The 24765-nt window shown below is 39.3% G+C and overlaps 1 protein-coding gene across 1 annotated transcript in view; it reads left to right on the forward strand.

Moving 5' to 3' along the window:
• Nucleotides 1–20614, forward strand: part of LOC136857138 (trypsin-1) — a 58723-nt gene extending 38109 nt beyond the window's left edge. Inside the window, exons 4-7 of the mRNA XM_067135549.2 lie at nt 13686–13797; nt 17703–17822; nt 18950–19090; nt 20279–20614. Coding sequence (XP_066991650.2) covers nt 13686–13797; nt 17703–17822; nt 18950–19090; nt 20279–20419 — 514 coding nt within the window. The 3' untranslated portion in view covers nt 20420–20614. The remainder of the gene's footprint in view (nt 1–13685; nt 13798–17702; nt 17823–18949; nt 19091–20278) is intronic.
• Nucleotides 20615–24765: the final 4151 nt, after the last annotated feature.

Below are 24765 nucleotides of genomic sequence, written 5' to 3' on the forward strand. Positions count from 1 at the left end.
TACACACTTCCATTATCTCACCATTAACCTCCAATTCAATTCATATTTAACTCATTTAGCATTCACAACTAGCGCGTTTAACCTCCAATATTTAATTATACAACGATATGTATCCCATCAATAGCGCAGAATTCGTTCCTCAGAACGCATTTTTAATCTTGCAATTCCGTATATAACCCCAAACTCAGTATCTTTCCTTTCAATAAAATCATACAGCAAAGAGTATGGTAACTAGTCTTAACCAATTCAACATGCGTCCCTCTGTGACGTAACCGGGTTTGACTATTACTACATCACACATGGACCTCTCTAACTAACCGGGATTCTTTGAAAACAGCTGTTGCACTATGTCGTACTTTTAAATGGTATTCCTTTATCCTTGGATAAAATAATGTAGTAACACGCTATCACTCCGTAACGAGATGTCAACTTAAATATTTCACACTGCACTTTCTTATATTAATAAGCACACTTAATTATCTCATGCTTAGGCTATTCAGATCTACTGTATATACTGGTAATACTCCACATAAGAAATTATATTACTTAATACTATTACTTAGCTCGCCATTCAATATCTCGGGCCTTAGTTGCTTCTCGGTGTGGTTGTAGTCCTTGGATCAGGAACTGGGTAGGATTTCCACCAGTGGTATGTCAGGTAGTGTGACCTCCTCCACACGGGTCAGGTGGTTTTAACGGCCAGGACGACATCTCCCTCCAGGTTGGCCTATGTCGATTTAGCAAGCCATCATCTGCTCAGCAAGACAGTAGACAAAATGTGATGATTCTGAAAAATATAAGCTCATCATAGTTCTGCGTAGAAAATATATTTTTATGGTGATTGCTTCCTTATTTGATTTTCCTAGTGATTATTTTCACTAAGAGTGGCTTAATCTCGAGCTCTCTCGTCTCAATCAAGTTCCTATTTTCAAACGGCTTTGCGTCTGAGTATCTGGACGTATTATTCTAAGCTTCAGGATTTTACTTGCTCTTTCCAGTATTTTAACGCTTATTTATTCAATTCGCTCAGTACTTCCTTCTTCTCAGCGTAATACTTCTTGCTAAATATCGCCAATCTCGCTTATTTTCGAGTGCGAAGTTCAGAACGTCTTGTTCTCACCACGTCAATTTTTCAAGTCAGTTTTTGTAATAATCTATTTTATCCTTCTTATTTAAAAAAAACAATTCTATCGATTCTGCACCATTGTACACCGCCTTCATAGTGGCAGGTTTAAGTTAGTCATGGCCTCCTAGCATACATCAATATCGATATCTTGTTATACATTTCTTTGCCTTGGCTGGCCTCTACCTTCCGTAGGCGCCATTTTGAATACGTCCAGTAAATGCATCGGGTACATTTTATTCCCCCAGTACAGATTAAATATATTGCTTGCGATATATTTATTCTCTTGAATTATGATTGACAAATGTGACGATGCATTTCTGGTATTTCTCCATGGTTCTTTGATCGATTAACGGATTTTATTTCTCTATGGAATCGTATCGATTATTCTGTTATGACTATTGATGTTTTTTTTAGCTTCTATAAGCCTATCTCTTTGCATATCAGCTGACTCACAAATATGTTTACTCTAAACTTGGTTTGTACTTCTGTGGGACTTATATTATCGTTTCTCCAGCCTTGTTTTCTGGGAAATATAACTTCATATTACATGCATTGTGAACGTTTTTGTATTTTCCATCCATGCTTATAATAAGATATGCGTTATTTCCGTAAGCATGTTCAATTCTATACGGTCCTTCATATAAATGATTGAACTTAGCGCATATTTTGGCTGGTGCGTTCGTTACTGGTGCCTTTTTAATTAAAACGAGATCGTTTTTCTTAAATGGTGCGCGAAATCTTGTCTTTCGTAACCTTCTTAGTCTCTTCTCAGACTGTTGTTTTAGCCTCTCTTGGACCATTTTATTGATCTGCTGGATATCTGGTTTCTCTTCAAGTGATATGTTTAATATATTGTCCCATGTTCTTCGTGATTCTTTATTGTAATGTACCAAGTTTGGGACCTGAGCAGTTGATTCATTTATGGTGTTATTTAGGCATTCTTCTATTGTCTCCATTACATCAATCCATTTCCAGTGACAATGATTGCAGTATATCCTACAGAATTTTGCTATTTCTTTCATGTATCGCTCCACTGGATTTGCAGATGGGTGTCGAACTGAACATAATGTGTGTTTTATGCCCATACTTCTCATTCTTTCTCGGAACAGCATAGATGTGAATTGTGTTCCCCTGTCTGACAATATCCTTTCGGGCTTGCCCATTTTAGGAAATACCTTCTCCACTAATCTGTGTAGAACTTGCTTCGTATTTGCCCGTTGTATTGGCTGTAGCGATATGTACTTCGAAAAGATGTCAATTACTACCAATATGTATTTGTTTCCCTTTTTGGCTGTCGGTAGTTTTCCAAAAATATCGATTGCATATATTTCTCTTACTTTAGATGGCAATATGGCGATAGGTTGGTTACTAGTGATAAAATTGTTATGTTTGACCCGCTGACAAATATCACAGGTCTTAATTGTGCTTCTAACTGACTTCCTTAACCCTGTCCATGTGAACTTCTCTGATAGTGTTGCAATGACTTTATCAATTCCTGCATGTCCTGTTACTTTATGCACGTGCCAAATTAGTTCACATTGTAGTGTTCGTGGTACCATTATTCTTTTCTTGTGTGTGGTTTTATCTACGACTTTCGTTAATAAGCCGCTCAATATCTCATATTTATCTTCTATTAACGGTTCCCTCTCATCAGCCATCAACTTGTCAATTATGATCTTTAACTTTTCATCCATTTTCTGATATTAAGCAAGGTCTTCTAGTTTTGATAACAACTTCTGGTCTTGACTATCCAGCGTTAACTGTAAAACATTCTCCTCATGGTCTGCTGGATTTCTGCTTAATGCATCAGCTAATACATTTTCTTTCCCGCTGCAGTGTTCAATTTTTAGATTAAATTGCTGTGTGTAAAGCATCCATCTAGTTACTCTTTCGCTGGTCATCATTGCTTTTAACCCAAAGGTTAATGCCTTGTGATCCGTTCTGATGATCACGGGGTATCCATAAATAATTCGTCTCCATTGCTGCAGTGCATGTATTATGGCAAGGAGTTCGAGCTCTGTCGTTGTATAATGTAGCTCGTGTTTTCGCAGTTTTCTGCTCGTAAAGGCTAAGTATGTTCGTCTCTTACTCTCCTTTTCCTCTTGGTATAAACATGCTCCAACACCAATATTTGACGCATCTGCCTGGACAATAAAATCTTTCTCGAAATCAGGGTACCCTAGTTTGATGCTTTGCCTAAGCAATTCTTTCATTCTTATGAATGCGTTTTCGGCTTCCTCGTTCCATTTCCAACGGTTATTTGCCTTTAAAAGTTCCTGGAGCGGTGCAGCTATTTCTGTATAACCTCTACAGTGGTCTGAAAAGAATCCAGTCATACCTAGGAATTGTCTTATGTGTTTCACTTTAGAAGGACGTGGGAAATCACAAATTGCTTTGATTTTTACCGGGTTTGGCTTAACTCCTTCGCCGTCTATTATATGTCCAAGGAAAAGCACTTGGTTTTGGCAGAATTTTGACTTTGCTAGGTTAATTTTAAATCCGGTTTTCTGCAGGTTGTTCAACAATTTTTCTAATTTTTCACAGTGTTCTTCGAAAGTTGTACTGCCAAATACTAGATCATCGACATAACAGTTGACAAATCCTTTTACTTCATCGGTTAGGTTCTTATCTAAAGCCCTTATCAAAACGGCAGAACTGTTCTTCAACCCAAAAGGCAATCTGCAGTAGGCGTACGTTTGGTTATCAAACATAAACCCTGTCAATATCCTTGACTTTTCCTCCAGTACAATGTGATGGAAGGACGATGTGCAATCTAAGCTTGAAAAGTACTGCAGACCTCTAAATTTTTTTATTATATCCTTAATCCTTGGGACCTTATTGTACTCTGTACCCTCGCATCCACGCACGGCCTGAGTTTTCCGTTGCTTTTTTTTACTATTACCAGTGGGTTCAAGTAAGGTGTGGTTGTCTTTACTATTATACCGTCAGCCATCATTTCCTGAATAATTTTCCTTACTTCTGTTAAATACCTTTCTGGTACATCGTATAATTTTCCTTTATATGGTGTCCAGTCATTGACTAATATTTTGTATCTAAAGTTGGGTATTTGACCTGGTTTATTGTCGAAAACTTCGATATGTCTCTTCAAAATCTCATAGATTTTCCGCTTTTCTGTGGATGATATTGTAGCTTCGGTCATAGTTTTCCAAATTTCAGTTTTCTCTTCCTCCTCCTCTTCGATAGCCATTATTTCTTCGAGCCTATCAATTAATCCTAAATCTATCTCTTGTTCATACACGTCATTCTTTTGATCTTGGCCTTCCATGATCGCAGGATCAATTTCCTTTACCATAATCTTCAAGTGTTCATTTTCGTCCGTAAGATTATTGAATTGTATGGTTTCTATAGACTGCATTCCACCACTTTCTGTTACTGGGAACCGGACTTCTCGTCTTTCCATATCAATGGTCATTCGTGTCGTTAACATGAAATCTATACCAAAGATGATATTATATTTTATCCTCTTCATGATCATGAATGGATGTTCAAATCTGTGCCTTCCTATCATGACTGTAACGTATGCTTGCAGCTTGCAATCAACAGATTTATCTGGGATTATTCCTCTTATTTTAATTCCTGATACTGGGATTGTCGGTATGTAGATTCTTTTCGTAAGCTCTTGGAAAAATGTCGATGCCATTACACTGATACATGCTCCAGAATCCACCAAGCAATGCAACTTTATGTCGGCCACTGTTACTATGATTACGGGTAATCTAAATTTTGTTCTTTCATTGCCATGATCATTTTCGTCAAGCAGGTCATCAGGTCGAATATCCCAGTGGTCTACTTGCGCAATTATCCAACTACGAATTTTGTCAATTTTCCCATTTCTTTTGCTACTTGATGTCTCCTCATTTTTCAATTGGAAATCGGAGTTTTTTTCCAGGTGGCTCCGAATTTCCTATGAATTCAGGAGTGTTAGGGTTGAGTCTCCCCTCTTCAGCTTTCCTTCGTTTATACGATTGTAATTCGAGGCTCTCTGCTCCCTCGATGTCTCCATTTATATCTTTGTCTTTTATCGCTCCTTCCCATCTGTTCTTATTTCGTCTTTCCTCTCGCAGTTGTTGTATATACCTACGATTTTCTTCGTTCCTGCGATAACTGTTCTGCCCTTTCCGGTTATTAAACCATGATCTGTTTCTAAAATGTTGTTGGTTCCTATTGCCTCGAAACCTTGAATTATTTGTATAATATGGGTTATGTCTATTATTATTCTGTCCACATTGCCCATTAGAACTTCCACTGCATTGGCAACAACATCTCTTTCTGCCCTTCTCTCTGTGTTCATCATGGTCCTCTGGCCTATTCTTTGACTTATGACTTTCCCTATGGTTTGTTTCCTCGGGACTGATGGTATTTATTACTTCTTCTTGGGCCGTATTCCGTATATTTCTATTCAATGGGTACGAGGATGTCATATCGATCTGTCTGAGCTTCCTTTCCATATCGACTGCGGTTTCAACATCTGAGGCTGCTAATAACCTCTGCACCTCCGGTGGGAATTGCCTTTGAATAGTTTTTATGGCCTCTAGCTCGCTTGGAGCTGAGTCTAAGTCCTGAAACCTCTGAAATTGAAACGAGAAGTAATCACTGAATCGGGTTTGGCCTGTTAACGAAAACTTTCTTGCGTAAAGTTCGATTCTTAGTTGTTGTTGAATTTCTGGACTCCAAAACTTTCTTAGGAACGCTGCCTTAAATTCCTCATAGCTGTGGAAAGTATATTTAAAAGCTTGGAACCAGATGTTCGGGTTTCCATCTAGATGTTTTTCTATCACGCGCAGCTTCTTATCCTCTTGAATTCTGCCTTCGCGAAAATGTTCCTCAATATCTCTGAGAAATTGCTTGGGTGAGATTTTTGATGTGTTATCAAAATGCTTTGGGCGGTCGTCGTACGTTTTTATGACGTTTATTATGGTTGGACTTTCATTTTGGCTGCTTCCATTTATCAAATCTATGCTCTGCCTACTTGGATCCAGTGTTCTTGATGGTGTAGTCTCCCTTTCATTAATCTGAATCTCTATCGCTTTTTGCCGTTCACTACAATTCGAAATAACGGATTTAGTTGTCTGGTTTTCTATTTTAATTTCTTGCATCTCCTTCCTAATCTGCCTTAACTCCTCTTCTGTCTTCTCCATCTTCTGGTCCGCCTCATTCTTATCGCTCTCGATCTTCTCTTTTAACTCATTAATTTTTCCGGCCACCGTGCCAGCAGCCTGATCGAATTTCTCCTCCAATTCTTGATGTCTGACCTTCAATCCTTCCATGCCGCTTGTTATTTCACTTAACTCGTCCCATTTCTTCTCGTTACTGACTTTTAGTTCTCGGAGATCGCTGGTCAGTTTGCTAATCTCCTCATCCTTCAACTTCTTGATGATTTCCTGGCTTTCTGTAACCTGTCCTTTAATTCTGTCCATTTCTTCGTGTATCTGCTTGTTTCTATTCTCCATACTCTGAGTCATTTCAGCCAGCCTATTCTGTATTTCCAATCGAGTTCTTGTGTTGTCTTCCTTTATTTCCTCCAGTTCCTTTTTCCTCTCTTCTCGTTGTTCTTCCTGTTCTTTCCTCCTTTCTTCACGTTGCTTTTGTTGCCATTCTTCCTGTTCTTTCCTCCTTTCTTCACGTTGCTTTTGTTGCCATTCTTCCTGTTTCTCTTCTTGTTCTCTCCGGAACTCCTTTAAGAATTCTTGTTGCTTTTGTTGCCATTCTTCCTGTTCTTTCCTCCTTTCTTCACGTTGCTTTTGTTCTTTCTCTGCCCGTCTCCTATCCTTCTCTTCTTCCTGTTTCCTTTCTTTCTCCTCACGTTCTTGTTTTTCTTTCCTCTTTTCATCCTCTCGTTCTTGTTTTTCTTTCTTCTTTTCGTCTTCTCGTTCTTGTTTTTCTTTCTGTCTCTCTTCTTCTTGTTTCCTTTCTTTCTCCTCACGTTCTTGTTTTTCTTTCTTCTTTTCGTCTTCTCGTTCTTGTTTTTCTTTCTTCTTTTCGTCCTCTCGTTCTTGTTTTTCTTTCTGTCTCTCTTCTTCTTGTTTCTTTTCTTTCTCCTCCTGTTTCTTTATATATTCTAGAAACCATAACGGCATTCCTTCATGCTTTTCCTGTGCTCTTTTCATTTCTTCTTCTTGTTCCCTTCTGGTTTGCATTCTTCCCTGAGTTGCCATTTTCTCGTCAATTTCAGTAATATTTCGAATAATTCCTTAATTTCCTAACCAACTTTAAGTTTTCAAGTACTCTAATATATCACAGTGTCAATAAATATGTGAAATATTCAATTTCTAAATCTAAAATATCCTTAAAGCTAGAAATCAAGTCTTATATACTAAATGTTCACTTAGTTTCTCAAAATTATTTGAAATATAGACCTTCCTGAAGATCGATATCATCCTACCCGTTAAAACATGAGCAATTTCCCAACGAAATCAGATCATTTTCCTTTGAATTCATTTCAGAAATAGTTTCCCAAAAAGAAAAAAAATACTTATCCACCATGTGGTATTCATGACTTACTTACATACTAACTATTAATTCAAATATCAAGAATAAATTCAATCATACTTTAAAAATAAAAAATGAAATATGAAGACCTACAATTATTTCAATAAAAATGATAAAATATCCTCCTATCACTCCATCTAACAATCTACTTCTGGAAAATATTCATATTTACACATCATTCTCTCAATACCTAATTATCAGTTTCTCATCCGAGCCTATTTTCTTGACAAATCTCCAAGTGTTTCTTTCACCAACTGCACGTTGGGTTCTTTTGCTTCCCACAACGTTCCGCAATGTCATTCTCTTTTGACCTCCAAGTTGGTTCAGCAGTAAGTTATCGGGTTATTCTCTCGGGTCTGACTCTCGATTAAATATTCGATCCCGCGGTGTCTTTCTCTTCAATTTCCTTACTGTTGTGCGACGATTTTTTTTACTTCCTCATTCTTGGTGACTGATATGTTTCTCTCCCCGGTATCTTTCTCCTTAATCGCGCTATATTGGAATTTTTTTTTTACTTTTGGCGGTCCATTATTCGATGTTCCCGCGGTGTCTTTCTCTTCAATCGCAACACGTTGCGGCGCCAAAAATTACTTTTGGCGACCAATATTCGATGTTCCTTTTCCTCATTTCGCATGGCACCTTCCTCCTTATTTTGCTCCACTGTTGGGGGTCAAAAAATTACTTCCTTTGGCAACCAACAGTTCCCACGACGTCTTTCTCCATTTGCCCCACGTTGGGCGCCAAAAATTACTGCACCCTACGGGTCAGGGTAACCACAGTAATTCCCAACTAGTCAGTTAAATATATCTCAGGGTATCCATGCCTTCAGAAAAATGGTTAATTTTTCTATGTTTGGTTTTACGTGTGTCCGAGGTGAAATAACGGTACCGTATGCAGTTCAGAGGAAGTAACGATGTCATACGCGTCTCAGAGAAAATTATGATACCATACGCTCAGTAGTTGTTTCGTGAACACAAACTTCAGTCATCCTTTAAAAAAAAAATATATATATGCGCACAACGAGAATCTTACACACTAACTAAAACTATTAACTACCAATATAAATGAAAACTCACTTCATTATATAAAAAAACTAATCAAGAAACACATTTATTAAATTGTCAAGTTTCGCAAAAGAAATGGTTAATATCAGGTATGATTCATAAGTTTCAATTATCAACTTAATAAATAAATATTTTAATCAGTGAATCAAATATGTTAGGTCAGCGCTGCCTATTTTCTAAACTAAGCTTTCATCTTAGTACACTGAGTAACGTATTCCTGAAATGAATTATCTTTCCTTTAAAAATTACATTTGGTCATTTAAATATATTAAATCACAGTCTTTTGGCCACGGTCGAAATTCGTTATATCAACCAATTATTCCATCAGTCATGGTATAATTATATACCTCATTGAAAATACAACCATCACGTTGTTGAAGTTTCTGCGAAACTGAATTGAATTTAAATAATATGTCCTGAATACAAATATCAGTGACCTAAGTTATGATGAAAAGTATCTGAGTTCGTTGGTGCAGGTTAACGTGAAGAAAATGAAATATTGAATGACGCACTAAGTTCCACGGTCCTATTGCCATTTAAATTACGGCTCCTAACTAAGTATTCGCTCTAATAATATTCATATTAACCAAAACATCAATGATATCCTATGTAAATGTCAAATAAATTCCCTATTCTAGCTAAATAATTTCTTATGTATCGTATTCCAGCTCGATATGCATACAGCCAGTAAGCATTTATCATATATAGGTGTGCTAATGCCAACACAAAGATATTTCGACACTACATTACGTTACTACTTGCATACAAGCTTATTCTTCCATGCAATATCCATTCATTCAGAATATGACATAATCATGTATTCATTTATTCATCACCGGTTGTTATTCCTGTCAAACCACTTTCACACATCATTAAAATATACGTAATATTATTGTTCGTACCTTGCTGTAGTTCCTCGCTGGGGCATACTTATATTCTGTAATGGCACTGCATGTGCTCCAACATCACATATTAAACATTTCAAATACGCTTTACTTCCTATTACTCTGCGCAATATATCATTTCAAATACTATACACACTTCCATTATCTCACCATTAACCTCCAATTCAATTCATATTTAACTCATTTAGCATTCACAACTAGCGCGTTTAACCTCCAATATTTAATTATACAACGATATATATCCCATCAATAGCGCAGAATTCGTTCCTCAGAACGCATTTTTAATCTCGCAATTCCGTATATAACCCCAAACTCAGTATCTTTCCTTTCAATAAAATCATACAGCAAAGAGTATGGTAACTAGTCTTAACCAATTCAACGTGCGTCCCTCTGTGACGTAACCGGGTTTGACTATTACTACATCACACATGGACCTCTCTAACTAACCGGGATTCTTTGAAAACAGCTGTTGCACTATGTCGTACTTTTAAATGGTATTCCTTTATCCTTGGATAAAATAATGTAGTAACACGCTATCACTCCGTAACGAGATGTCAACTTAAATATTTCACACTGCACTTTCTTATATTAATAAGCACACTTAATTATCTCATGCTTAGGCTATTCAGATCTACTGTATATACTGGTAATACTCCACATAAGAAATTATATTACTTAATACTATTACTTAGCTCGCCATTCAATATCTCGGGCCTTAGTTGCTTCTCGGTGTGGTTGTAGTCCTTGGATCAGGAACTGGGTAGGATTTCCACCAGTGGTATGTCAGGTAGTGTGACCTCCTCCACACGGGTCGGGTGGTTTTAACGGCCAGGACGACATCTCCCTCCAGGTTGGCCTATGTCGATTTAGCAAGCCATCATCTGCTCAGCAAGACAGTAGACAAAATGTGATGATTCTGAAAAATATAAGCTCATCATAGTTCTGCGTAGAAAATATATTTTTATGGTGATTGCTTCCTTATTTGGTTTTCCTAGTGATTATTTTCACTAAGAGTGGCTTAATCTCGAGCTCTCTCGTCTCAATCAAGTTCCTATTTTCAAACGGCTTTGCGTCTGAGTATCTGGACGTATTATTCTAAGCTTCAGGATTTTACTTGCTCTTTCCAGTATTTTAACGCTTATTTATTCAATTCGCTCAGTACTTCCTTCTTCTCAGCGTAATACTTCTTGCTAAATATCGCCAATCTCGCTTATTTTCGAGTGCGAAGTTCAGAACGTCTTGTTCTCACCACGTCAATTTTTCAAGTCAGTTTTTGTAATAATCTATTTTATCCTTCTTATTTAAAAAAAAAAAACAATTCTATCGATTCTGCACCATTGTACACCGTCTTCATAGTGGCAGGTTTAAGTTAGTCATGGCCTCCTAGCATACATCAATATCGATATCTTGTTATACATTTCTTTGCCTTGGCTGGCCTCTACCTTCCGTAGGCGCCACTTTGAATACGTCCAGTAAATGCATCGGGTACATTACTATCACTTACTGTACAAAAATCGTGAGAAAACGCACAGTTTAGTAGGACATGTGCCTCCCGGTGGCCGCCATAAAGTCATTGTTAGTTATGGTGGCAGTGTGGTCGGGGATCCTGCGGACTAGAAGTCGCAGCTACCGGTGATCTACCACAGTTGTTGCCCTAGGGCGACCACTACGGGGCAAGTCATGAACACTAGCTGTGTTCTGAAAACGACTCTAGGTACATACCACATCCCTCTGGCTCACTGCTATTCGCCTCGCAACGTATCTAGTTGACAGACCTTGCTGTGTGCGTCTTGTCATTACAGAACGTCCATATACTGATTACAAAAGCCCTGCACTGATGTCTGAATGAAGGTGCCCATGTAACTGCCGCACCGACACTCAACAAAATGGGTATGCCTGCGATCGATGGGGCTGTGCGTAAATTTGTGTACATGTTTAGACAGTGTCTTAAGCCATGCTTACTAGTGTTGACTCAGTTAAATGTAACTTCAAAGCTTTTCAGTGTGCAGAATACACAGGTTAACATACCTGTAAAAAACAACACATTATTAAACTATGATGTGACAAGGAGAGAGGCATGACGTGGCAGGTGAAGGGACATGGCGTGGGGAAAGTAGGTCAACGGATTCCCACGCCCATGACTGAGGAACGGTTATCCAGACACCTTGCAATTAATGCTGGAGTGAAGACAAAGCAGGGCATTATTAATATAATTCTAGAATTTAAGTTCCTAAATATTAAACAGAGACAATTATACATATCATTTCTAAATATTTGAGTGTGACTTGGTAGAATCTGATGACTTTTTAAGGAAGGAAACATGTCATTCTTTGTTTAATAGTGTGTGAGGGTATTTAGGTGTTGTAGTAAAGATGTATTTTTCTCTGGTGAGACCCCAACTAGAGTATGGTTCCAGTGTATGGGACCCTTGCCAGGATTACTTGATTCAGGAACTGGAAAAAATCCAAAGAAAAGCAGCTCGATTTGTTCTGGGCGATTTCCGACAAAAGAGTAGCGTTACCAAAATGTTGCAAAGTTTGGGCTGGGAAGACTTGGGAGAAAGGAGACAAGCTGCTCGACTAAGTGGTATGTTCCGAGCTGTCAGTGGAGAGATGGCGTGGGAGGACATCAGTAGACGAATAAATTTGGATGGTGTCTTTAAAAGTAGGAAAGATCACAATATGAAATAAAATTGGAATTCAAGAGGACAAATTTGGGCAAATATTCGTTTATAGGGAGGGGAGTTAGGGATTGGAATAACTTACCAAGGGAGATGTTCAATAAATTTCCATTTTCTTTGCAATCATTTAAGAAAAGGCTAGGAAAACAACAGTAGGGAATCTGCCACCTGGGCGACTGTCCTAAATGCAGATATTTATCCCTTGTTTAATAATGTTTCTTTGGGGAATATTGTAGTAATATATTTATATTTAACCTTGTATTCGACGGACTGAAGAATTTTTAAGATTCATCTACTGTATGTTTAGACAGTTCAAAGGGCGAGGATTTTCGCTTCATGTCAACGTAGGTCGAGGAGGAATGTGTTTATGGCACATACACAGGTGATGCGTAACTGTTTAGATGTGTGTATTATTCCATATTGTGTGTCAAATAGAAAGCTGTTGCCATGGCAGTGTTTTTTTTACATAAATATATTTTCGCCCGGTGCAAATGATATTAATATAGTGATATTTTCCGCGGAGCACATGGCATTGAGTGGGTGAGATAATGTGACAATATGGCAGCCGTTTGACACAATCTATGACAGACAACTATTATTTTACCTATCAGTGTTTAAAACGCATAGATAGATAAACGAACCATGTAATACATGAATAGGTTCATTTTTCATACTCTGAAGTAAGACTTAAGTATGGTTTATGGGAGCCATGACCATGGCAGAGTACACGCGTAGCTGTTGATAAGGCTGTCAGTGCGTCGCTTTTTACCAAGTACGTGAGCAAATTCCTAGCGTAACAGCCCATTAGACCCTTGTCCTGCCAATAAGGCTGCAGATAGTGGAATTCTAGCACTACAAACAGCGCAATTCTAGAATGGACAAGGATCACCACCTGATATGTCCAAAATTAGACCAAGCTGTCAACAGCACAACAGCCTGTCAAAGCTGTATTGGGTAACCGGAAGATTAATGGAATATATCTAAATACTACCGTGAGAAGCAACGCCATTTTCTTCTCCTTCTTCTTCTGAAGTCTTCTTGCATAAATTGTTTTGAAATATAATAATATGTCGAATTAAGTTTTCTTTCTTACAAGTAGCTTTACGTCGCACCGATACAGATAAGTCGTATGGCGACGATGGGACAAGATAGGGCGAGGAGTGGGAAGGAAGCGGCCATGGTTTTAATTAAGGTACAGCGTTTGACTGTTGTGAAAATCGGAAACTATGGAAAACCATCCGACAGTAGCGTTCGAATAGCAGATACTGGCCGCACTTAAGCGACTGCAGCTATCGAGCTCGGTAGAATTTATGTCTCTATGTATCCGGTATGTGGTAAAACCAAAAGTAATGTACGTACTGTGTACATATTCTATGCTAAGAGATTCAAATTTGTTCCAGCAACATCCCGAACAATGCCTATGTTCGTGTTGGCTATTCCCATCGAGATCACGACGGTGTCGTTTACAACGTCAGTCAAATCACGGTCGTTGGTCCACTGGCTCTTCTCAGAGTGAGTACAAACATAAACAGCTTCCTATTTTGGACCTTCTTTCTTTTTTTCTTTTTTTCTTTCTTTCTTTCTTACTTACAGTATTTACTTACTTATTCCTTGACGCTACAGCTCTCTTAAAGACTTTGGCCTTCTCGACAACTTCGGCCTAGATTTTTCTGTCCCTTGCTTTAGTTCGCAATCTTCTAACTCCCATCGTCCTACTTCACGTCTTCTTCTGCATTATTCAGCTATCTGGTTCTAAGTCTGCCCTTCATTCCATGTCCTACAGACTTTCCTCTGAATACCTTCTTCAGCATCTGGCATTCTCTCCGAATGCCCCTTGCATTGTAGTCAGCTGTTTCTAATTGCTGATACGATGTATGGTCTATAATTTAATTTCTTTATTGCTTCTTACTCTCCAAAATCCACTATTATTCACTGAACCACAAATATTTTAAGTATTATCCTCTTCCGGCTTTAACAGTTCCTCATACGCATAAATAATAACAATAATAATAATAATAATAATAATAATAATAATAATAATAATTATAATAATGTACCGTATGTATTAAAAGAGTCCGCCTCTGTGGTGTAGTGGTTAGTGTGATTAGCTGCCACCCTCGGAGGTCCGGGTTTGATTCCCGGATCTGGCACGAAATTTGAAAAGTGGTATGAGGGCTGGAACGGGGTCCACTCAGCCTCGGGAGGTCAACTGAGTAGAGGTGGGTTCGATTCCCACCTCAGCCATCCTGGAAGTGTTTTTCCGCGGTTTCCCACTTCTCCTCCAGGCAAATGCCGGGATGGTACCTAACTTAAGGCCACAGCCGCATCCTTCCCACTTCCTTGTCTATCCCTTCCAATCTTCCCATACCCCCACAAGGCCCCTGTTCAGCACAGCAGGTCCTGGGCGATGTACTGGTCATCCTCCCCAGTTGTATCCCCCGACTCAGAGTCTGAAACTCCAGGACACTGCCCTTGAGGCGGTAGAGGTGGGATCCCTCGCTGAGTCCGAGGGAAAAACCGACCCTGGAGGGTAAACAGATGATGATGATGGTGATGATGTATTAAAAGAGTTTACTAAAACCAGGTTTGGGAAATCCGTCTGTCCGTTCTAATGGACGGATTTGGTTCATTTTTATTTTAAGCTCTCCAGAAGTACCGATCGGTGAATCACGAGATTGATAGGTCTCTAAGTTCAGCCAGTTTTGAGTAATCATAAACCCAGTTAATTAAATAATGATCACTCCAATGATTACAGGCGGAGGCTTACCCTGTATTTAGCAGGTGGATAACAGACTAACACTTTCATTAATAATCTGATATAATGTGATTTTCATCCTTAGTAATGTCATTACATGCAGCCATGTTTGATTACTACCTGTTAAGAGAGTATACACTTCCTCCGATCACGGAACAATTCTCTGCTAGATACTCTTTGATTCTCTAACCTTTCCCAGCTTCCAAACATATTTGACAGATGGCAGCGCGTTCCTAATAATTTGCATGCTCCTAAGAGAAAGAAGTCTTCGTACAAAGAGACCCCGTCATGACATACGGCTTACACATTATCTGGGAACACCTACCGAAGTTTAACCTAGCTACACTAGAAAGAGTGTCTGTATGGTGAAAAACGTTCTTCGAGACTAACATACGAGCTCACAAGACAACCGTTCTATACCCAAGAACTGCGATTAAAAATACCAGTGTCCTCTAAGACACACTATGACGCTTTACATCAAGAATTTCAGGATGAAAAAGCGAATATATGGATAGATTTTTACCAAACAGACGGCATGATGACGTTGGAATGGATGAATTCTGACTACGAATTAAAGCAAACCATAACGCGCTTCTTATTAAATATTCATAAAACCGTTGAAAGGGGCAGGTAAAACATTAAGTACGACATGTATATCAAGACGAGTTGTCTGACCTACAATATTTATAATGAATGCCTTGGAGCAGCACTGGTCCTCTAGTAATAATAATAATAGACCCATTACACCCCAAATTACTTCTTCCACACATGTATACCTAAAGAAACATATACACAGCCTGACAAAAGGGGAGGAGGAAACCGTATGTAACTTCACGAGTTGAGAGGTTATCTGGTATTTCAGTGATTACAAAATCGAGTCAAGTTTACAAAGAACTTGGCCGTTCGAGCCCACTTATCAGTATGATGGTGCACCGCTTCTGGTCTGGGTACATACAATGATTAGGTTGGGAAGAGTGTCATAGAGCCGTTGTATCCTCCCTTGAGGCAAGCTGGCCCACAACTGTTGTAACTGGTCCTTGATATCCTGGATATTGGCACTGGGACGGAGTTGATGTCCGATCTTTTCTCACACATGTTCTATCGGGGACAGATCTGGGGAACTTGCTGGCCACGAGAATACCTGAACATCATGCAGACAGTTTATAGTCACTGGTAAGACCCCAATTAGAGTATGGTTCAACTCTCAACTATTTGATAATTTTAACCATGTTGGTTGTTTATGTAGCTAATCATGTTTTGTTGCCCGGCTCCATGGCTAAATGGTTAACATGCTAGCCTTTCGTCACAGGAGTCCCAGGTTCGATTCCCGACAGGGTGGGGAATTTTCATCGTAATTGGCACAGGAACTGTGTGTATGTGCCGTCTTCATCATCATTTCATCCTCATCACGACGCGCAGGTCTCCTACGGGTGGCAAATAAAAAAGACCTGCATCAGACCTCTCCGGAGGCCACACGCCATTAATTAATCAATCAATCACGTTTGGTTACAAATTTTATTACAAATACCGATATACCTCGCATAGAAAGAACAAATTACACCTCTTGGTACTTGCTATCACACCGCCGTTCCAAGTTATACCAATTTTACGCTCTGATTTCGCCACAGAATGCGAATACACGCCACCTGACTTTGAAAGCTTTTTGGGTGGACTCTGTGCTTTCCTCCCTTAATTCAGTTATTTTATGTTTGCTAGATTTTATATTTTTGAAATTATTGAAGGAAGTCAGGTATTCAACGTGAAAAATAGGATTCGTTAGTACATTGGGTTTTATCGTGATCAATCAATCAATCAATCAATCAATCAATCAATCAATCAATCAATCAATCAATCAATCAATCAATCAATCAATCAATCAATCAATCAATCAATCAATCAATCAATCAATCAATCAATCAATCAATCAATCAATCAATCAATCAATCAATCAATCAATCAATCAATCAATCAATCAATCAATCAATCAATCAAAAAACTCCTTTTATAATTTGATTTATGTCGCACCGACACATAAGTCTTTTAGCGACGATGGGATAGGAAAGGGCTAGGAATGGGAAGGAAGCGACCGTGGCCTTCATTAAGGGTACAGCCTGACCATTTGCCCGTTGTGAAAATGGGAAACCACGGAAAACCATTTTCTGGGCTGCCAACAGTGGGGCTCGACCCACTATATCCCAGTTGATAACTACGTGACTCCAACCACGCAGCCACTTACTCGGTTATCATTCATCAGTGATGTGCATTTAGGACAGTTGTGCAGGTGGTGGATTCCGTATCAGTTGTTTACCTAGTTTTCTTAATGGATTTCAAAGAACTAAATCTTCTTTTTTATTTTCCTTGACAAATTACTCCATTTCCTAATTCCTCATCCTGTAAATTATTTGCCCATATTTGTCCTCTTCATATTATGATCTTTTCCACCTCTAAAAGTTACACTCAAACTTATTCGTCTACTAATGTAATTTCACGTCATCTCTCCACTGACAGCTCGGAATATCCCGCTTAGTCGAACAGCTCGTCTCCTTACTCCCAACTCCTTCCTGTCCAAAATTTGAAACATGTTCGTAACACTGCTCTTCAGGCCGGAAATTACCTAGAACATGCTGGACGCCTTTGTGTAATCGCCTTTCTCGTGTTGCAGACTGATACACCAATTGAATTTGACACTACTACCCAAAGTATAGAACTCCCAGGTCAAGATGAGGCATACCAAACCGATGCTCCTGCCAATATCGTGGGATGGGGACATCCTGGACGAAAGGTAAGACTTGGGTAATTCCTGGTAATACTGCTATTCACACGCCTTCATTACGAACATGACTTTATTAAACACAATGTGTATTACAATTGCAAACATGGGTTAGCCTGTCATCACTAGTATAATGCGTTTGTCCAAGCTGGGCAGTCTGGTATGTGATATTTTTCAAATTGTTGTCCGCAAAGTTTACATTTACAATTAGCTTTCACGCTCTCCAACTTTCACAGGTTCGTGAAACTCAGATTTTCCCAAATATTCCTTAGAGCATAGGTTTTCAACCGGTACACTGTGGTGCTCTGGGACGACTTCAATGACCTCGAGGGGCGCCGTGGAGTTTTCCATATTAACGATGAAGAAAACAGCTGTGTCATCTTTCAAAGATAATTGGCAATATACTTGATCATTAATATGTTCTTTGTGTATAATTTTCCTTTCATTTTTGTTTTAGTTTTTAATTTTCAAAAATATTAGAAACTTAGCACTTTGTGCGTACGAGTTTTCTGGGGACGTTGGTTAGTATTGTTGGGAGATCAGAAGAATGCACATGTCCGGTGAGGCATGGGGCGAAGGGGTTTTCACCAGCAGAGCCAGTGACGCAATGGTTACGGTAGCAAGTCCGCTACTACCCAGGCGACTTTTCATTATCTTCTACTGGCAGCTCTTCGCTCTTGTCAATTGTAATCCAGCAAACTGCAAAGTGTGAGTCAATATTTTCGTGTAGCAGATAAGAGCCGATCTGTCTGGGAGAACAAGAAGTTGGTGCTTGCAGGCCACATTCCTCATTCTTGCATTCTTCTCATCTCTACACAGTATATGTTTTCACAGATTTTTTAGAATAAATGTGAAAACACCGGAGATTTTATTGGGTATCCAACAGGATACCCGCGGAAAGAATTTTGTTCGTCAGGGGAACCATGGGCTCAAACAAGGTTGAAAACCACTGCCTTACAGCGTAAGTTGCTAATGGTATGCGACTTCATACGCATGATTAAGGTGAAATCAAACAGGGTTTACAGGATACATTTTCTAAGCATTTACTTCAGGTTGGATTGAGGAGAGTTTCAGAGTTCTTCAGTTTTGCTCTTCTCGAAGATGTATGCTGTGCTGAATGTAATGCGATTTATTTTTAGGACGTTGAAGGAGAAGCACACACTTTCCTGAAGTCATTGAATGTTACCGTACGAACGGATGGATACTGCATGGATGTGTACAGCGAGGCTATGTACGACAGTGCAACAATGATCTGCGTGTCTGGTCATGAAGGATGCACGGTAAGTGAACATATCTCTAAATCAGTGGCTGAGAGCAACGAATCCCTAAAGCTCAAGCTCCAGTGACGTAGCATAATATATCATTTACATCAGCAGGAGTTACCCCCTTTACAACAAACGTTTCTGTAGCCACATTCAGCAAGATAGGCTTCCCAAACCTGGTATCCATTCCCGATAGTTACGGACGAAAATATAAATATTAGTTTTGGAATACTATTTTTTTGTCGTTTGCACTAAAATGAAAGTTTTGCTTTTTAAACATTCTGTTTGAGAAATTGAAGAAATAACAATATTCAAAGTTGATAAAACTGCTACGATATGTTGCAACTGTCTTGTAAGTGCATAAAAAAATAGTTGTGTAGTTAAAATCGAGTAAATTAAGAAGTGCACAACACATTTCCAACCGAGCAAGTGATTGTGCGGTTCGTTTTCGGAGCCATCAGCTTGCATTCGAGAGATAGTGGGTTCGAACCCCACTATCGGCAGCCCTCAAGATGGTTTTCCATGGTTTCCCATTTCCACACCAGAAAAATGCTAGTGCTGTACCGTAATTAAGACTATGGTCGCTTCCTCTCCACCCCTAGCCCTTTCATACCCCAATATCGCCATAAGAGCTATCTGTGTCGGTGTGACGTGAAGCAGATTGTTTAAAAAATAAATCCAGATTCAGAATAATAGCCAATTAAATAATATTTTTGAAAGTTACATTCTTTACTTCCAATGTTCTTTTACGCCCTCAGCTGAAGAGACGGATATATTACACACAGCCTTAAATGAGTGGAAGTCTATAGTAGTGCATAAGAATAGTAACCGAGTTATATAACAAATAACTTTAGAAATGCTTTCTTGAATTGATGGTAACTTCTTGTGAATCAATCTATATATATGTTCCGTTTGATAACTGGTGCTCTATGAAGCATTCCGTGATTCTTTGAACACTTCTACAAGCAGTTAGGACTGTCGAAGGCTTTCTGTATAGACTAAACTAAGGGATTTAATTGTAATATTTTTGAGTCACTAATTTTACAAGTAAGATAAAATTGAAACCAAACCCCATGGTGCAACAGCGCTGAAATGCCTTGGCCTACCAAGCGGCCGCTGCTCATCCCGAATGTTCGTATGTTCAGCACGACGAATACTCTCGGCCATTATTTGACAAGTAAGATAACAGTTTATTTTCTGTTGCAGGGAAGTTCTCCGCTGATTCAAGGTAACAGGGTTATTGGGTTTGACGGAGATGCCTGTGGCTGTTCGGAGGAAGGCTTGCCGGAGCGGTTTGATGCTGTGGCACCTCTTGTGGATCGCATACGCGGAGAGACAGGCGAATAACATGTACACGACGTTACCTGCTGGATGACTGACTACTAACAATTATTCCGTTTCAATTATACTTGTTACATGGCTGAAAACCGTGCACTTCATAGTGATAAAATTCACAATATACTTTAAAAATAAAACGCACGACCAATATGTATGTAAACAAAATTACTGTTAAAAGTAAATAAATACCGTATATGATTTTGACTTACGGCAGATATCTATACCTAAGTAGCCTTTAAGTTTTTCAGTCTGTGGAGGACAAGATACAAATTCATTAAGCACTGGTAGGTCTACGTACTTGAAAAAAGAGAACAGTTTGTTAATAATAGAACATATAAGTAAATCCTCAAATTCTTTACGCAACAAAACGTGGAAACACAAACATTTTATTGATGACAGAATACGTAAAAATCCTCCAATTTTTATAGCCATGGAAATACTAGTACATGCCTGAAAAGGAGAACAGTTTATTAATAGAGCAACATGTTTCATTCTATAAGAATATAAGGAATATCTTGTTCGTTCTATTTTCTGTTTTCGTTTTTCAGGTATGTTTCAGTTATAAATTTGTGTATTGTGTTCAACAGACTGGAAATGAAATGTCGTATGGCTTTTAGTGACGAGATATCCCAGGACGGGTTCGGCTCGCCGGGTGCAGGTCTTTCTATTTGACTCCCGTAGGCGACCAGCACGTCGTGATGAGGATGAAATGATGATGAAGACAACACATACACCCAGCCCCCGTGCCATTGGAATTAACCAATTAAGGTTAAAATCCCCGACCCGGCCGGGAATCGAACCCGGGACCCTCTGAACCGAAGGCCAGTACGCTGACAGTTCAGCCAACGAGTCGGACAACAAACTGGAAAGATTAATAGATCGACTAAGTCGACGGTAATAATAATAATCGTATGGCCTCAGCTACCGTGTGCAGACATTTCGATTTGACGCCATCTGGCTGTCTGCTCGTCAATTTCGACGTTCCGTTTTACTCTAGGTCCGCTAGATGGCAGACAGAGTAAACATCGACTGAAATATGTTGGTTGGACTTAGTCTACTCTTGTAGTTCGATTTTACAGAGCAGCTCAACCCTCTGTCTTCAGCCTCGTGATACAAAATGCAGGGGGCTTCGTCATGGCGTCAATTCTTATTTATAGCAGCTACCCCCTCTCTCCGGGCATCTCCCCTTACCGCCAAGAAAATTTCTATAACTTTTCTGACTTAACTAAACTGTAATTAACCGGGCGAGTTGGCCGTGCGCGTAGAGGCGCGCGGCTGTGAGCTTGCATCCGGGAGATAGTAGGTTCGAATCCCACTATCGGCAGCCCTGAAAATGGTTCTCCGTGGTTTCCCATTTTCACACCAGGCAAATGCTGGGGCTGTACCTTAATTAAGGCCACGGCCGCTTCCTTCCAACTCCTAGGCCTCTCCTATCCCATCGTCGCCATAAGACCTATCTGTGTCGGTGCGACGTAAAGCCCCTAGCAAAAAAAAAACAACTGTAATTACAAGAGTTCTGAAGGTGACTACATACTTGCTACATTTCCAGCGGTAGTGTTTATGGACGTTTAAAATTTATACATGTTCAATTTATGGGATAAATGACCTCATTTTATAGGCACTATATTTTCGACTTGGCTTGGGCACGCCATATACACGTGCTCTTCTGAAATAGTTCACAAAAATGACTCAAGATTCTTCCGCCGTTGACACGTGCGACTGACGTCACGTATCCCAGAGCGTGGGACAGAAGACAGCCACCCCCTTTCCACGTGTCAATTCCGTGCTATCAAGAATCGAACTTCTTATCCAATTGACAATTTAATACATAATATTCTTAGGGCACAAAGATCATGGGTTCAATATCAAGAGTATATCTCAAACAAGTAACTTTCTACACACGTGAAAACTGGTATTTGGAATCTCCTGTAAAAGTAAAGAAACACGCATAATTTGTTTTCGGAAAATCCACTTAAGGGAAAGTGGAAAAGGGGGCGAATTTTTAAAATAAGCATATCTACAGTATATCTCAAAAACTTAACATGTTACAGACGTGAAAATTAGCATCATTAGTCTCTTTTAAAAATAAAGAAACACCTATTTTTTGTTCCAGGAAAAGCACTTAAAGGGGGTGGTAAAAAGACTGAAAATGGGGTTGAATTATTTTTATTAGGATATCTCAAAAACTGAAGATGTTACAGACTGAATATTGGTATTTGGACTCTTAATTAATAATAAAGAAACTAGTATTTTTTGGTTTCGGAAAATCCTCTTAGGGGGCCTTGAAAAGAAGTGAAATAGGGGTTGAAGTATTTTTATTATGATACTTATCTATAAAAATAAAATCGTAATGACCGTCTGTATGTCGACAATTTTGGCATTCGTACAATTATCCGTCTCAGGTGTAACAATGACCATCAGCATATATTTAGCTTTCGTTTCCTGAAAGTCCTCCTTTTTACCCCTCTCCCCCAAATCAGGATGAGGGCACAATCTGCCAGACGAGCTAGAAAATTGAAATTTGGCAAGATTATATGTTTCAGCCTGTAACCGACGCAAAAATTCCAAGATGTTTAAAATTTTCACTTTTTACTCCCGGAAAATATAGATACATGGAAGCAATTTTAATGACGGTGCAGACGTTCGTTTCGATGTATTTCGTGGCTAAACGGTAAGTCGTATCACAAAACGGATGGCACGATCTGGGTTCAATTTGGAGTGATCTAAAACTTTCGTCCTATGCCATTTTGTCGTATCTCTTTCCCTTATGCGTTAGATTTAGCTTTGTTTCTCGACTGTCTGTAAATTTTGCAGTTTTTACACGTATAATTCAAAGTTTGACTCACTTATAGAAAAGACAGAACCATCAAATTCGGCACGAACATTTTCCTCCCCACATCCATATGCGAGCTAAATTCTATCTTTCTAGCTATCACGTAAGTATTCGTAAAGTAATGCAGTGTGTGAAAACCTTACCAAAATTTCTCCCTCCTCAAAGTTTCTAACTCAATCTAAACAAAAAATGGAGGAGATGTCATAGGATCAACCATTTAGACCGCTAAAAGAGGGTCTAATGGTGCAATCTGTTTGTCGATATAACGTACCGTTTAGAAGTAATGAGCCGGTAAATGAAGGTCTTCAGTATTGTAAACGTGATTATGTCCGTCCCCGCGATGTAGGGGCAACGCATCCGCCTGTCACCCAGCGATCCCTGCCCTGGGGACTTCCTTAACGTTACTTTCCTCACATTCAACACTTTACACTTCCGCCATTTACAAAATACACGCAGGTTCCTCACATATGGTGCAAGTAGGGGCAAAAGATCTTTCTAGGTCGACGCCCCAAACAAGTAGCATTCAAAAAAAAAACATGTGTATACTTTCGTATGTCGATTTATGTATAGGCATTGAAGTCGATTTGTAGCGTCTAGATGGGGTGTGTCTGCCATTATAATTAATACTTTACAAATCGACAGTGACTGTCCTCAGGAGGGCGTCTGCTATTATAATCAATATTCTCCACATCGACTTTTGCAATTCCTGTGTAACTGACATTAATAAGGAGAGCCTGCCATTGTAATGAATAATTCCCTTCTCGATTTGACTGGCAGAAGGCAAGGGAGCATGCAATTTTCTTGAAATCTTCCCTACCCGATTGTGTCTGGAAGTAGGAAAGGGGGGCTGCCATTGTAACGGAAGTTCTCATGTCGATTATGACCGCACACTAGACAAGGGGGCTTTTTATTGTCATAAAAACTTCCCAACTCGATTGTGAATGACAGTAAGCAAGTGAGCCTGCCGTTATCATCATAACTCTGCAACTCACGCTTTACGTTGGAAACAACGTATGGGGAGCTCCCCATGCTGTTTCTTGGATAACACTAAGGGACATGCGATTTATAAAAAATCTTATTCACTGCGTGTACAGTAATTTACTTTCGATATCAGTATACAACGCAGAATACTGTAGCGAAGCACGGGTATATTTGCTAGTTATTGATGTTTGATGTGCCATTTAACCAGAAAAGTTGCTATCTTAACCTACTGTAGTAAACAGTAAAGGCAATAATGATGATAGGACACCGAGCTTTCTCCTAGGAAATCGTTAGATCAAGGACACAGGGACTTCATGAGACTGGTTTTATTGGTTACCGGTAGGCCTACTAGCATCATGTACAACACAGGCTTTTAATGAATGCCATTGTTCTGCCTGTTCTCACTTTGTTTGGTGCTTAGATACGATTATAGAATAGTGCTTCGAAAGTTGTAAACCTTGTGCTGGGAAGAATTATGACTAAGGAGACGAACAGGCCGACTAAGCGGTATGTTCAGAGCTGTCAGCGGGGAGATGGTGTG

This window comes from Anabrus simplex, chromosome 1 (assembly GCF_040414725.1).
Source record: "Anabrus simplex isolate iqAnaSimp1 chromosome 1, ASM4041472v1, whole genome shotgun sequence".
NCBI classification, from domain to species: Eukaryota; Metazoa; Arthropoda; class Insecta; order Orthoptera; family Tettigoniidae; genus Anabrus; species Anabrus simplex.